The sequence below is a fragment of the Leptonychotes weddellii genome, chromosome 9 (genome assembly GCF_054177405.1).
Source record: "Leptonychotes weddellii isolate Sample4059 chromosome 9, ASM5417740v2, whole genome shotgun sequence".
NCBI classification, from domain to species: domain Eukaryota; kingdom Metazoa; phylum Chordata; class Mammalia; order Carnivora; family Phocidae; genus Leptonychotes; species Leptonychotes weddellii.
This window is the reverse complement of record NC_138377.1, coordinates 28,253,997-28,268,079: the sequence shown is the minus strand read 5'-3', so window position 1 is coordinate 28,268,079 and position 14,083 is coordinate 28,253,997. Positions and strand designations below refer to the sequence as shown.

Genomic DNA, 14,083 nt, shown 5'->3' with positions numbered 1-14,083 from the left:
ATTTATAAAGAATTTGTCCAAACACAAAGCACTGGCAGCGCATTTAAAAAACCAGGTCCCTCTTTGCTGGATTCTCAGGATTTCCCTCCTCTTATTCAGCTGTAACAGGGAGAAAGGACGTCCCAGCTGCTCTGGACTATTTGGCTTCGGTGCTAAAGTCAAGGTTAATGAATGATCATTGCTGGGCATCTGGAGACATTTGCTCACTGCTTCCCCAGACCCCTTTCCCAGAGTTTGGGGTTTTAACTCCCAAAATGCAAAGCTGCTCGGGCTGACTTTTGGCATCCCCCACTGCCCTGAGCTGTCTCTATGCCATCTGCCCCTGGGGCCTTTCGCTGGCTGGCTCTGAGCTGGCAGCCTGCTTGCAGCCCTGCATCGTCATGGAGAAGGTTTTAGAATCATTGTTGGATTGCGGGGCATATTTCTGCCACCTGGAAACAGGTGGGTTTGTAGAAGAGCCACCGTGGAGGGAGGGAGAGGGCTCTTGGAGCGGGGAGTTGGTGCCAGTGCAGTCGGCTGGGGCAGAGAGACTGCTGTTTGCTGTTTGGTATTCTGGACAGGCAGCCGCGTGCTGATCGACTTGCTTCTACAGGACCCCTGGGAGCATGCATCAGACAGAAGGCCACAGACTCTGCAGAAAAGTTTGCAGAAAATGCACTGCTGTGCAGCTCACTGCTGTCGTGGGGGAGGCCAAGCGAGCTCCCATTTAGACACACTGATGTGAAGTTCTGCTTCCTGCAGGCAGAGAAGCTGCCCCTTTGCCTGTGCACAGCAGCAGGCTGCTCTTGACCTGTCTGGGACAGCTCCTTCAGGGACATCTATTTTTGCATGAGACCTGGACACCCCAGCCATCTGGGCATCTCCTTCCTACCTCCATGCCCAGTTCCTGAGGGGCTTCTGACAGCCCATTTAGGGCAAAAGTCACCTTGCTGTTTGCTGCTTTGTAGGTCAAAAAACAGTCGAGGATCAGCAATTTCATATCGTTCAGCCAAATCGAAAAGCTTCAGGGCAATCTGGCACCTTTCATCAGGATTGGACAATAAGAACAGTGAAGAAAATCCGTAGCAGATTTTCTCTTGCCCAACAAATATAATCTATTACTTTCTAAATCATTCTGAACTCCAGCACTTTGTGTCCATCTCAAGTCTTCGCCTTCCAAATGATGCAACTGCTACCAAACGCGCCCTCAAAGTTACGAAGCATACTGGCTTTCCCTTGAGCTTTGCATACCTTTTCTTCTGCTACTCGAGGTCGTAACTGGATCCATTCTGGTGCCCACACGGAGAAGAGACATCTCAAAAGTACCTTCTAAGGGATTCCAAGGATTTGTTAACTGGTTCAATCACTGGCAGAAGAAACTGTACGTGTTTTCATTACTTGTACATTCTTTTTGCTAGAAGTTTTGGCAACTTTTGGAAAACCCCTTAGAGTCAGCTTGCCTACCCTTATCTACGTAGATCTGGCATCTATGAACCATGACCACATTTTGAGTCGGGACCCAAATAGCAAACCGTTAGTGTCTAAGGCACCTGCTCTCTCCTTTCTCCTCCCTGGCTCTTACTTCAGATGGTTCCAGTGAGGGGCTTCTAAGCCCTCTGTTGAAACATTGACTTACTTAGCCATGCTCAGACTCATAAGATACATATCCCACCTGCATTTTTCTGTCTATGGCTTCATCCTAGTGTGCTCCAACCTCTCCTCCTTTCTTTTTATTCCTGTCTCTTATTTCTGTGCTCTCACGGCATGTTCTCCTTTTTGGAACATAGTGATGCTTTTACTTATTTTAATAACCCTTCCTCGGTCAGCCTTTTCCCCTCCCAAAGCAGTTCACTCCCCTCCCTCCTTGTTATTTGTTTCCATTTCTTTTAGTGGCTGCAGGAAACGGGAGCCCATGCAGAATTTTCGACCCGTCAATGGCAATGGAGGCAGACTATGAAAAGTAAGGCCAATGCTTCTGGCTGGGCCCGTACCAAATAATTAAATGGCTTCGCTCCCAATATCCTTTTGTTGTGAATCTCAAGAGGCAGGAAGGGCTGGTGTGATAAGTGATAATGGGTGTATCAGGTGAGGTGAAGCCCACCCTACTGGATTCCCCTTTGCAGGTAAACCACCAGACTTTAGCACTCAAACCTCTGGCTTCACAAGATGGTGAAAACAAGCACTTGCCTCTGCGTGCAGGAGTAGCCAGTTATAACTGGGAATAGTTGGTACAGGAAACATCCAGAAAATAAAACATGCAGCTGGCAGCCCAGAGACGGAGAGAGCAAAGGAGAGATTTTTATTAAACTGCTCTAATAGGTAGCTTTTTATTTTTCTCCTTTTGGCAGGACGAAGTCTTCTAGAAAACCACGTACTTAGGGATCGTTGGGAAGCTAACTCTTTGACACCTGCAACCATCCCAATAAGATCAGAATGAATGGAATGTGTTAGAGTGGGAACCCCCAGCATAACATCTGGCCAAAGCAGGGGACTTATTCATATCATTCAAATGGAGAGAGGGATGGATGGTGTCTCATTTCCCTTTCGGTTCTGAAATGTGATCCGGTGGCCTAGGAAGTGCAAGCCTAGCCCCAATGACACAAAGTTGTCAGGAAGAAAAGAGTTGCCTAGAAACAAGGAGGTAGGGTGGTGGGGAGAATTTACCAATGGGAGTTAACCACACATGCAAAATGAACTGGATTTGGGCTTGCCTTCCGGAGCAGTGGCTCTCACACTTTAAAGAGCAGCACGAATTAACTGGGGATCTTGCAAAAAAAGCAGACTCTGAACCCGAAGTTCTGGGATGGAAACAGGATTCTTCATTTCTAACCCACTCCTAGGTGATGCCAATGCTGATCGTCTGTGGACCACAGTATGGAGTAGCAGGGTTCTGCTACTGGGTTCTAGAGCAGTGCAACCCAATAGAACTTGCTGTGATGATGGACATGTTCTACACCTCTGCTGTCCGATAGGGTGGCTACCAGGGACATGTGGCTACTGAACTCTTGAAAGGTGGCTAGTGTGACTGAGGAGCCGAATTTTTAGTTTTGTTTAAATTTGACTAATTTAAATTGAAACAGGCAGATGTGGTTAGTGACTCCCGAACTGGAGAGCATGGGTCTAGAGCAGTGATTCTCAAACTTAGGTGCACACTGGAATCACCTGCAGGGCTTGTTAAAACACAGATTGCAAGGTCCCACCCCCAGAATAGCTGGTGCTGACCCTCCTGGCCTAGGACCACCCTTGGAGAACCTCTGCTCTAGAACATGCACTAAGCTTCAGGGTCAGCATGAGAGTCTCTCATCTTTTCTCCAGGCAGTGAACCTCAATCTTACCCTCAGGTTCAGCACAACCCACCAGGTCCAGATGGGGTCTGAGCCTGAGTCCCTATAGGCCTTACGCATGGGCACAGTGGGTGGTGATTCAAATGGCTGGCATTGGAAGGCTCTGGGAGGGCCCACTTTTAAAAAATATATTTCCCACTGATTCCCAAGAGGCGACAGAACAGACTAGTTGCAAGCATTTGCTGTACAGCCAGATTAACTGAGTCCAAGCCCAGTTATGCCCAATACTAGTCACTTAAACTTGGTGCCTCAGTTTTCTCATCTGTAAAATGAGAAGAATACTACTACTTACCTCATAGAGACCTGGTGAGGATTAGGTGCTTAAAGCAGCTGCACAGTGTACGTGCTCAGTATGCATTAGTTATCATCACCCACAATCCCAGCGTTTACAGATTGTTCACTTTGGCCCTGTAGGCACTCTTCTCACCCTACTCTACTATTTTGCTGAGGGCTCAGGAGGCCTCTAAGGTCCACTGGAGCCTCCCTCTAGGGTGTCCAAGGGCAGAAGAAAGGTGACAAAGCAGGAGGGCACCTCACTTTCTGATATACACGGGAGAGCTGATACGGGCCACTCGGCTGTGCACTGCTCTACATCCGGAATGGGGACTCGACTTCTACAAGCCCAGTTGTGCAGCCATCCCCCAGGCAGCTGTGTGCAGGGCCAGCGGGGCAGGGAAGAATAGCACTTTTCTGAGCCTTCTTAGGAAAAGTCATTTGTTGAGGATGAAGCGATGCGAATACACACCCACCTCTCTCCTTCTGCTCCCACATCTGTTCCTACAATGAGCCATCAGCACTTTCCCAGGCTGAGCTTGTCGCAGACCCTGTTTCTCATTCCCACGCAGCCACAGCAGAGACGGCAGCCCATCCCAGAATTTCTGCCAGGCATCACAGCCCGCAGTACCAGCACACCTCCCACAACCTCTTCTGCTAAAGATACTACTATAGAATTTGGTACCACGACTGAAACATCCTCTTCCCCAAGAAAGGTGTACACATTTTAAAACATTCGGTCATCTTAGCCATCATTTAAGGAAGTCTTAAAATAAAATTTTGAGAATCACCACCAGATGTCAATTTTATTGCCAAACATTTGGTAAACAAGGTAATCCCTCCCGCCCCAGCCCCAGGCTACAGCGCATCGCTAGGGGAACCATTACTCCAGAGCCCCTTCCTTTGGGTTGGTTGGGGGATTGCCACACAGCAAGGGATACAGACAACTGCAAAGGGCTACCATCAAAGCCTGGTGTCCACTAGGACCACCTGGCTGACGTTCAACCTACTTCATTCCTTCCTTTTCCACCCAAGTTCAGAATAACAATATCCATGAATTGAGTGCTATTTCTAGGGACTGAGCTGCTTTCCAAGCATTAACCCATTTAACAACCGCCTACCATGTAGGATCTGTTGTCCTCCTTTTGTAGATGACAAGAGGAGCCCATTGAACAGTAGGTAACAGTCTGAATAAGTCAAGATCCTTGCTTCTTTGCCAAACTCTTTGCCTTGAAGCTATGGCAGCCACATGGACTGGATGTTCAGAACTTTGTGGATGTTAGTCATTCCATCATGCTGAGATGTTCCGAATGTCAACATTTTGGCATCCAAATTCCATTTCCCAGCCAGTCTGTCACACTGAGAAGGGGAAAGGAGAAGTGTAGTGGCAGTATGAAGACCCTTTGTCACCCGCGTGGCTCATTGCTGGGCTTGGGAAATATGGACACTGTGCTTACAGGCCAGAGCCTGAAGCAGCTCTGAGCTGGAGGTAGGTGGAGTCAATGGACCCCTCCCAAGGGGCAGCTACGTTTCCTCAGAGCTTACCCTTCCCTGGAAGAATACAACCACAATTTCCCTCCCTCTGAAAGAACGCTGATGCTGGAACTGGTAGGAGTGTGTGTGTGTGTGTGTGTGTGTGTGCGTGCATACAGACACTCACACAGGAGTAGATACGGATCTACTGTCTGACAGTCCTATGAATTGTGCAAGTGTCTGACACAAGAACATGCTACCAATACTGTACTAGTGGAGAGGAAGAAAGGCATGAAGACTTCAAAATGGCAGCTAATTTAAAAATCACTTTGGACCAAGTCTGTGCTCATATGGGACAGGACAGTATTTGATGAATCAAGAAGTAACAACAGTGCAAACAATGATCATCACTGTTCCTCAAAAGGAAACCACCCTCCCCTCTATGTCCTAACATCTGCTACTGACTCCACCCTCTGTCCCAGCCCTGACTTTTTGAAGCCCTAGCAGCACCAGGGCCCAGCCTGAAGGGACATGTGAAGGGATGCATTGGGCTGGGAGGAGGCGCACCTAGAGAGAGCACCAGAATCCGTGGAACAGCGGACACAGGTGGGCAGACCAGGTGCTCTTCTATACAATTAGGTAATTAAAGCACGTGATTGGTCAGAATACAGCAGGTGCTGCATCAGACAACCGAAGCCAAACGTGTATCACCTATAGGGCCTAAACAACATTTCTGGAACTGAGAGCTATCTGCTGGGTCCCTGAAAGCTGCTTTCCAGGCTGTGTCAAGAAATGCCAGGTTTCCTTGTGTTCGTCTGCCAAATGTTTCCCTGGGACATGCAGGGTGGAGACGGCAGTCGTATGGTGGAGAAAAGGCAAGTCTACAGAGCAACCTACGGGCAACCACAATCACCTGGAAGTCTTAAGAAGAATATTTGCTTCACTAACCTTTCTCATCAATTTAGTATTGATCAGAAATCTCTTTTTGTTGAAACTTTTAAGCTGGAATTGCTTTTTTAAGCTGGAATGTTGAGTTTCTTGTCTCAGCACGGAACAGTTGAATGATGAAGCTGGTACCTTGTTTTAGTGATCTGGGACTCTGCATGGCCTGAGGCTCATTCTCTGGGTTGATGATCATTACCTTTCTTTTTTTGACGATCATTATTTATGCTGCCTTTGTTAACGTCGTGGCAAATAACACCCTTGAAGGTAATTAATCTTACTCTCTCTTTTTACTGTAATTTAAAACTGATTAAGTACATGACCTTATGAATTTGACCTGATTAATCAAGGCTCCTGGCTAATCAAGGGAAAGAGAACAACAGGGACTGAGTGACGGTTGGTTGGCAGATGGCGTGTCCCCAGGAAACTAAAAAGGCTTGAAGTCAGTGCCTGAAGGACCATCAGATCTACCTATGGATGGATACCAGGGTAGGAAGGTAGTTAAGCCCAATGGGGACATACAGATGTCTGTTCATGACAATGAAGCATCAATGGTCCCCAGGGTCAGTGATCGGACTTTGTCTTCCCAGCATCAAAAGCAGTGCCTGGCGCACAGCACATGTTCAATACAAATCTGTCAAATGAAAGGAGGTTTGCCCACCCAATCTATCCTTCACAGATTTCATTGGATCACCAGTCAGTTGTCCCCCAGCCATCCACCATCTATCCCTCTCTCCATCTAGTATTTATGTGCAAACCATATGTGAGGTGCTAAAGTGTGATCTATAGGGGATTTGAGGCTAAATAATATACAGCCCCTTATGCAAAGTCAGGCATCCCTCTGTTTCAAGGGACTTTTTAAAGGAGAAGGAATGATAACTGGTGGACTTTACAGAGTAGCTTGAACACAAACTGCATTCTGATATGCCTTCACTCCTCCATCCACTCTTCACCTTTGGCAAATCCCTTGAAGGTTCAGTCTGTGTGCTTCTGAAGGGAAACTTCCGTCTTCTTGTCCAGATGTGGTGTAGGCACTGGTCATTGCAGGACGCTGGGCTAGCTTCACCGATGATTGCATCTGAAACAGCTTTGTCCTGCTTGTTTCCTTGGTAATGAACCGAACAAAAGCTTCTTCCAACCCTTCCCACTCCTCCTTACTCCATTTCATGTTCTCTCTTTTCGGAGCCCGGGGATGCTCCAAGAGGGCAAATGTGAAGGTCTGAGACTGCTTCAGGGCTGCAATTTCCTGGATCGTAAAAAAACTTCCAGCATGGTGCTCTGAGGCCAATTCTGGGCACTTGTTAGAATGTTTACATCAGGAGAAGTACGCCTTTCTCCACCCACTATCCCCATCGCCCCCCAACCCTCCAACTGTCTCTTGCTGCAGTTCAGAATAGGAACTACTTCTCTCTAGTATCACGTCAAAGAGAATATAAATGAAGAGCCCAACAAAGGATTCTGGAAATTGCTCCTCCTCAAAGGGCAACATGACCACTTATCCTAGGATGTAGCAATGGGTCTATATTCTAGAGGATGATCTGAAATTTAGAAGAACCATTCTTTACGTTGACTAGGTTTGGCTTCTGTCTTTGCTTTAATTTTACTTAGCTATATGGATCTCTCTCTCTTTTTTGGAATCCAAGTTTTTTTTCCTTTACACAGTGCTTTTCGCTAAGTGTAAACCTCTAATTTGGTGACATTCAGATTCAGACCTGGGCCTTTGCATCACATGTGACACTATGATTGGCAATGTGCTTTTCTTTTTTAAGCTTTATTTAAATTCCAGGTAGCTGCAATGTGCTTTTTGAGACCATTCCTTTCGTCACTAGATCACAACAGTACATTATACTCTCTGGGCATAGTCCGGTCACATGATCCTTTCTGTTTATGCCCATTGCACCTGCAATTCTGAAGTCATAGGGCTGAGAAACCTCTTTGATTCTGATTCATCTTCACAGTGCTGAGGAAGGCCAAAGTCACAATCCCCATTCCACAGGTGGGGAACCAAGGCACAGAGAGGTGATCTATCCAAAGTCACTCAGTAAGTCAGAAAACAAACTGAACAGAGGGCAAGGTAAGATCACCTGTGTACCCTTCAGTGCGTTATCCAGAAAACCAGATTGCGGTCCTTCTCAAATGAATGTACGTACTTTGGAAGAAAGTAGTTTTACGTGGAATTTCCTATTCACGTTTCAAAAGCTCTCTAGGAAATCAGGAGCCACAAGGTAAGAACCAGTAAGTATCAGATTAACCTTTTAGTCAAATGCCCCGACTCACAGACAATACCATTTATTCCAGCTAGCTCACTGATAACCTGATTACCGACAAGAAGAAAATTAGAGGGAAAAATTCATCCATTCAAGAAATAAACCTTGGCATAGCTCCTGTGTAACACCTAAGTATTGCTCCCTTCTACACAATGCTTTTGTACCTGCTGGCATACAATTGGGGGGGGGGTACGGATGGAGTGTGTGTATATGTGTGTGTGTGTGTGTGTAATACCAGACATTTTAGGGACAATTCTGCCCAGCAGAATATACATGAAACATGTCTAATATAGTAGTTCTCTACCCTGATTCTTTTTTTCTTTTTTGGTAACTTTTATTTCCTGATCCTGATTTAATGTAAAATGTAATGTTTTCCGTGATGAAGGCAGAGTCAGTGGGTGGATATGGCCAAGGGGGCTGATTTCGGCTTCATGGGAAGGAAGCACTCTAGGCATTAAAGTTGCCCAAAGACAACTGAGTGGGACTTTTGGGACCAGGGAGTGGCCTGGTCTTGCAAGTATTTTCCCCCAGCAGCTAAATGATTATCTGCTGTAATGCACTGCCCCTTCCAACGCCCAGGAATCAATATTCCCAGAAACCAACTAGGCCAACAGCAGCCCTCCTGCTTCTCTACTCCAGGTCAAGAAAGGCACAAAGAAGACCAACAAATAATACTGAGGCGGTGCTTTGGATCCGGAAGACCTTGAGGTACCAAGAGAAGATACTTATGGCCCCGTCTGGCCAGTGGGAAAGGTGAGGCACGGAGAGAATGATTCAACACTTCCAGCAAAGGTGAGGGGGAACCAGGAACTTAAGGGGGAACATTCTCTTTTTTCCTCATGTGAGGGAGGAGGGGAAGCTACAGAACCAACAATAGCGACCACAACTCTCCACAGCAAAGCGGCCCCCACAGGAGATGACTGTCAGGGCAGCTGGGATGATTCCTTCCCCGAGGGAATCCTAGCTCCAGACTCGCTGGGCCCACCCTCAGGGACAGCATCCAGGGCTGGAGATTTAGGCAGGATCGGCCTGGGCAGGCACATAAGGTAGCTCTGCTTCGTAAGGCATGGCTGATGTCTTTCGACGAGTGGGCTCCACACTGGGAGGTGGGCATCAGACACGGCCTCCCCCTGAAGCTACCCTGCAAGAAAGCAGAATCCGGCGGAACAATGCTGCCTAGGGAACTCATCTCCCCCAGGGGCTTCCACTAAAGTGAAACAGCATCACCAAACCAACCGATTTCTTGTGTCACTTGGGAGAATGGGAGGGAAAAAAGACACAAATTGATCATTATTTGCAGATGATTGTCTACCTAGAAAGCCTATGGGAATCAACCAAAAAAAACTACCTTAACTAAGACCAGAATTTGCTCAAGTGGCAGTTTAAAAGTCAAGCATACAAAAACCAATCGCTTTTGGGGTCCCTTGGTGTGGTCTAACACCTTGGAAGAGCTGTGCTTTTCTGCGAGGCCTCTGAGCTTTGTACAACTTGCCGTTATTTTAAAAGATGGAGGTGAGCCAAGGCGACGCCTCCTCAGCTGCGGTAACCAATGTCACCTCAGACACCCACATGCGGAAGGTGCCTGGGCTGACTGCTGCAGAAGGGGGCGGCCACCGCTGCACCCTCTCCTACGGGGGCCCTCCCCCAGTCCCGACTCAGGCCCCCTCTCCCCGCTCTTTTTCTACTCCAACCCCAAAGACACACTGGGAAGCTTGGCGAGGGCCGCTGCGGGAGCCACCAAGGGGATGTGGTTAAAGATTGTGCTATGTCATTTCCAAATGAAGTCCGATTTTTAAAAGGCGGTGGGCTGGCAGCTCTCCTATCTGTCCTCTCATCGCCTCCTCGGTCGGGAGCCTGGCCAGGCCGCAGCGCTGGGCCCCGACCGCAGACTTCCGCAGTCTGGTCATAAAGGCCAAGGGAGGCCACGCAGGGCTGAGCGGGGCCGCCTGGCCAGCTCAGGGCCGCGGTCATTTGCGGTCCAGGCTGGCGTGCAGCTGGGCTTCCCGCACCATGCGGTCGAAGGAGCGCGTGTTGGTCTCCTCGCGTACCTTCTCCCGCACGTGGAAGGAGGCCCGGGCTGTGGAGCGGGCGGTCTCCAGCGCGCTCCGCCGCTCCCGGGACAGCTGCTCGCTCCGCTCCAGCTTGCGCCCGATGGCCTGCAGCAGCTCCTGCCGGCGGCAGTCTTCGTCCCTCTCCACCTTCTGCTTATTGGCGCGCTGGGTCCGCTCCTTCTCCAACCGGCTCTGGCCCACGCGCCGCGCTTTCTGCTGCACGGCTTCTTCGGCTGCCTGCGTCGCGTGCTGCAGCCGCCGCTCCCCCGCCCGGGCCAGCGCCTCCAGGTGCGCCTGGTGCTCGCGCCCTTTGCGCTCGGCCACCTCCTTGGCTCGCCGGCCCTGCAGCTCCTCCCGCCGGGCCCGCTCCCGCAGCTCGCGGGCGCGCTGCTCCACCAGCTGCTCGTAGTTCTCCTGCGCGCGGCCCAAGCTGGCCTCCAGGGAGCTCCGCAAGCCCTCTCGCTCCGCGCGCTCCTGCCGGGCCCGGCCTTGCAGCAGCGCCTCGTGGCGCGCCCGCTCGGCCCGGCTCAGCTCCCGCTTCTCCCGCTGCAGCTGGCCCTCCTGCCGCTGCTTGGTGCGGGCCGCGCGCTGGGCGCGCTCCCTGTGGACCAGCTCGGCCCGCTCGCGCCCTTCCTGCAGGCCCTCCTCCCGCTGCTTCAGGTTCTGCTCCTGCTGCAGCTTGCGCAGCCGGTCCTCCCGGGCCGCGCGCTCGACACGCTCCCGCCGCAGCAGGCCCTGGCGTTCGGCCAGCTCCCGCCGCCGCTCCTCGCCGCGCTCGCACTGCCGCTGCCGCCGCCGCGCCTCCTCGCGCTCCTCGCGCCCCCGACGGCCGCGCCGCTCCTCCACCTGCGCGGCCCAGGCCCGGCGGCCCTGCTCCAGCGCGCGCTGCTTCTCCCGCTCCTCGCGCTCCCGCCGCTGCTCGGCTCGCACGCGCTGCTGCTCCCACTGGCCGTGGGCCGCGGCGCGCTGCTCCAGCAGCAGGCGCTCCTCCTGGTGGCGCGCCAGCATCAGCGCCGCGATCTTTCGGTCGCGATCCGGCACCCCGCGCAGGCCCCGCTCGGCGCGCACTTGGCGCACGATGCGCTCCACGTGCTGAGCCGTCTGCGGAGAGTGGCTCAGGTCACCCAGGCTGAAGCTGCGGCCGGTGAGCGGCACCAAGGCCAGGGCGGAAGGGCGGCCCAGGGGGTTGGGGGCGGAGGACGCGGAGCCCGCCGGGCAGCTGTTCCTGGCCGAGGCCCGCAGAGGCCAGCGCAGCTCCCGCAGGCTCTCCCCGCTGTAGGACGACGACGACGCTCCAGACTCGGAACTGAGGGCGCCCTCGCGCCGGCGGGACAGCGAGTCTAGCGAGTGGCTCTTCCTACCTGCCCGCGACGCCGCGGTCGGTGGTTGCGTCCGGGCTGGAGATGGGCTGGAAGAGGCCTTGCGGGTCGCACGCGGCGCGGGCGAGGCCGGGAGACTGGCGCTGCTGCAGCTGCTGCTGCTGCCGCCCGCGCTGGGGACCGAGGCGGCGGCGGCCGCGGGCCCCAACGGCGTGAAGAGGCGCCGCTTCTCCTCGCGTACGATGCGCTCTCGCTCGGCCCGGCACTGCTGCAGCTTGGCGCGCCGCTCCGCCTCGTAGGCCTCGTACAGGCCGGTGGCCACCCGCATGGAGCGGCCCGGCGCCTCGCGCACCAGGTCTGCCAGGGCCCGCGGCAGCAGCTCCACTGGCTTGACGGCGCAGCGCGCGCAGGCCTCCAGCGAGCGGGGACTGGTCAGCACGTAGCGGCTGCCCTCCGCCTCCGGACAGTCGAAGTTGAAGAGGTCGAGGTGCAGCAGCGGAGACTGCTCCCGCCCCCCGCCTTCTTCCGCTGCGCTCGGGACTTCAGCCTTGTGGGGCGCCGCCGCCGAGGCCGAGGCGGAGGCCGAGGCCGAGGAGGCGGCGGACTGCTGGGCGCCCTGTGCGTCGGGGGGCACAGATGCGGCGGCTGCGTCCCCTTCCGAACCTTCAGGCTCGGTTCCCGCCTTTTCCTCTTCCGGCACGGGGTCCACCATGGCTGAGCCCTGTCCTTTTGCGGAGTCCCTGCGGAAGACAAGGTAGGGACACCGAGGAATACATGAGAGCAGAATGGGTCCCCGCCCCATTCATATACACCCCCTCCCAACTTAATCAGCTTTGGGATTAGGCTCAGAGGCCCAGTGGAACGTAAATCATAATACCAATGCCCTGAAAACCCAGGCGGGGGGCGGGAGGGAGGGGGCGGGGACCGGTGCAAAGAGAAAAGCTTCAACCTCCCTCAGCCCGGGTGTGCCGGCCAGGGGCCTGGGGCCCGGCTTCCCAGGGCGTCTGGCCCGCTGGAGGCATCTACTTCCTGCTGCAAGTTAAGATGAAAAAATCGCGGTGCAGGCAGTAGTGGGCCAGGGAGGCAGTGGAGGATTCCCCGGAGGATTAGTGTATTTGTTTGTAGCTTAGGCGGGGACCGGGGATGCAGCTTTGCAGGAACAAAAAACGAAGAGGCCTGTTCATCCTCAAAGTGCATTGCTGCGAGGACCCCATTTACCTAGGGAAGAAGTTTATTTGGGATTAGGCTCAGAGGCCCTGTGATTTGTATGATTAAATTTACATGATGCATATTATATGATTGCCCCCTGCCAAAGGAGACCCGGGCCCGGGGCTGATGGAAGGGCTGAAAGAAATGCCTCAATTACAAAAGGCCTCCCCGAGAGGGGTGTTCGATTCTTGTTCTGTCTTTTGGGCAGGGCTTGCTGGGAGCTATGCCAGTCCCCCCTACCCCCACCCCCGGTGTTGGCTGGGGACGGAGAAGGCGTCTGTGTCCTCTCAAATGCACCCGATCCCCTCCAAGTCTGAATGTGCTAAAGGCACCATCCACCCCAATCTAGCCTTGGACACCTGCCCCTGGGTGCCCTCCGAGTCCCCCTACGGTATCCCAGCGAGGTGGGCTCTGGGGACTCAGCCCGGCCACGCCAGTGCCCGCCGCTCCCGGGTCTCCGGGCGGGGTCACTCACCGCACGTCCCGGGCTCGGGCCCCGCGCCGAGGGCTTTTGTTCGCAGCTCGCCGCTCTCCCTTGCGCGTCTTCAATCCCCGCGCCCGCGGGGTCCGATTACTGCCGGCTGCAGCCGCGGTAGGAGCCCCAGCTGCCACCGCAGCCACCGCCAGCGTCTCTCCATGGGGCCCGCACACATCCCAGACGCTACCTACACGCGGGAGGGGGAGTGGGACAAGGGCTCCCTAAAATCCCGCGGCTCTGCTCCCTTCCCTCACGCTGATTCTTGAAAAAGGAAGCCGGGTTCCATCGCTGCTGCATCCCTCGCGGTCTCTCCAATGGTGAAGGTACCGCAGGTCTGGCGACGCCCCCGGCGCCTCCTGGTGGACGTTCAAGGGTGTGGGTTTGTTTGCTTAGAGGGCGAAGAAGAGAAATACATATATATTTGGTGGAGATGCATATATATGTGTTTGGTGGAAATGGAGATCTATCCATCTCCATATATATATCATCCATATATATATATTTGGGGGAGGTGGATCTATATTTATTTGGAGGGAGATGGATATATATATATATATATATATATATACACACACACATATATTTGCAGGGAGATGGATATATATGTATTTGGTGGATATGGAGATATATATATTTGGAGATGGATATGCACACACGCACACACACACTTGATGGATATATCCACTGAGAAACCCTATTCCATAAGCACCTTAACTGGCTAGAATGAAGGAATAGCTTGGCTTGTTTC

The 14,083-nt window shown here is 52.8% G+C and overlaps 1 protein-coding gene across 1 annotated transcript; it reads right to left on the bottom strand.

Moving 5' to 3' along the window:
* Window positions 1-4,383: 4,383 nt before the first annotated feature.
* Window positions 4,384-13,652, bottom strand: CCDC177 (coiled-coil domain containing 177). Its single transcript, XM_081830347.1, has 2 exons — window positions 13,333-13,652; window positions 4,384-12,388 (listed from the first exon to the last, which is right to left on the bottom strand). Exon 2 carries the CDS (start codon window positions 12,358-12,360, stop codon window positions 10,246-10,248), a length of 2,115 nt encoding a protein of 704 aa, XP_081686473.1. The 5' UTR covers window positions 12,361-12,388; window positions 13,333-13,652; the 3' UTR covers window positions 4,384-10,245.
* Between the last annotated feature and the right edge of the window lie 431 nt (window positions 13,653-14,083).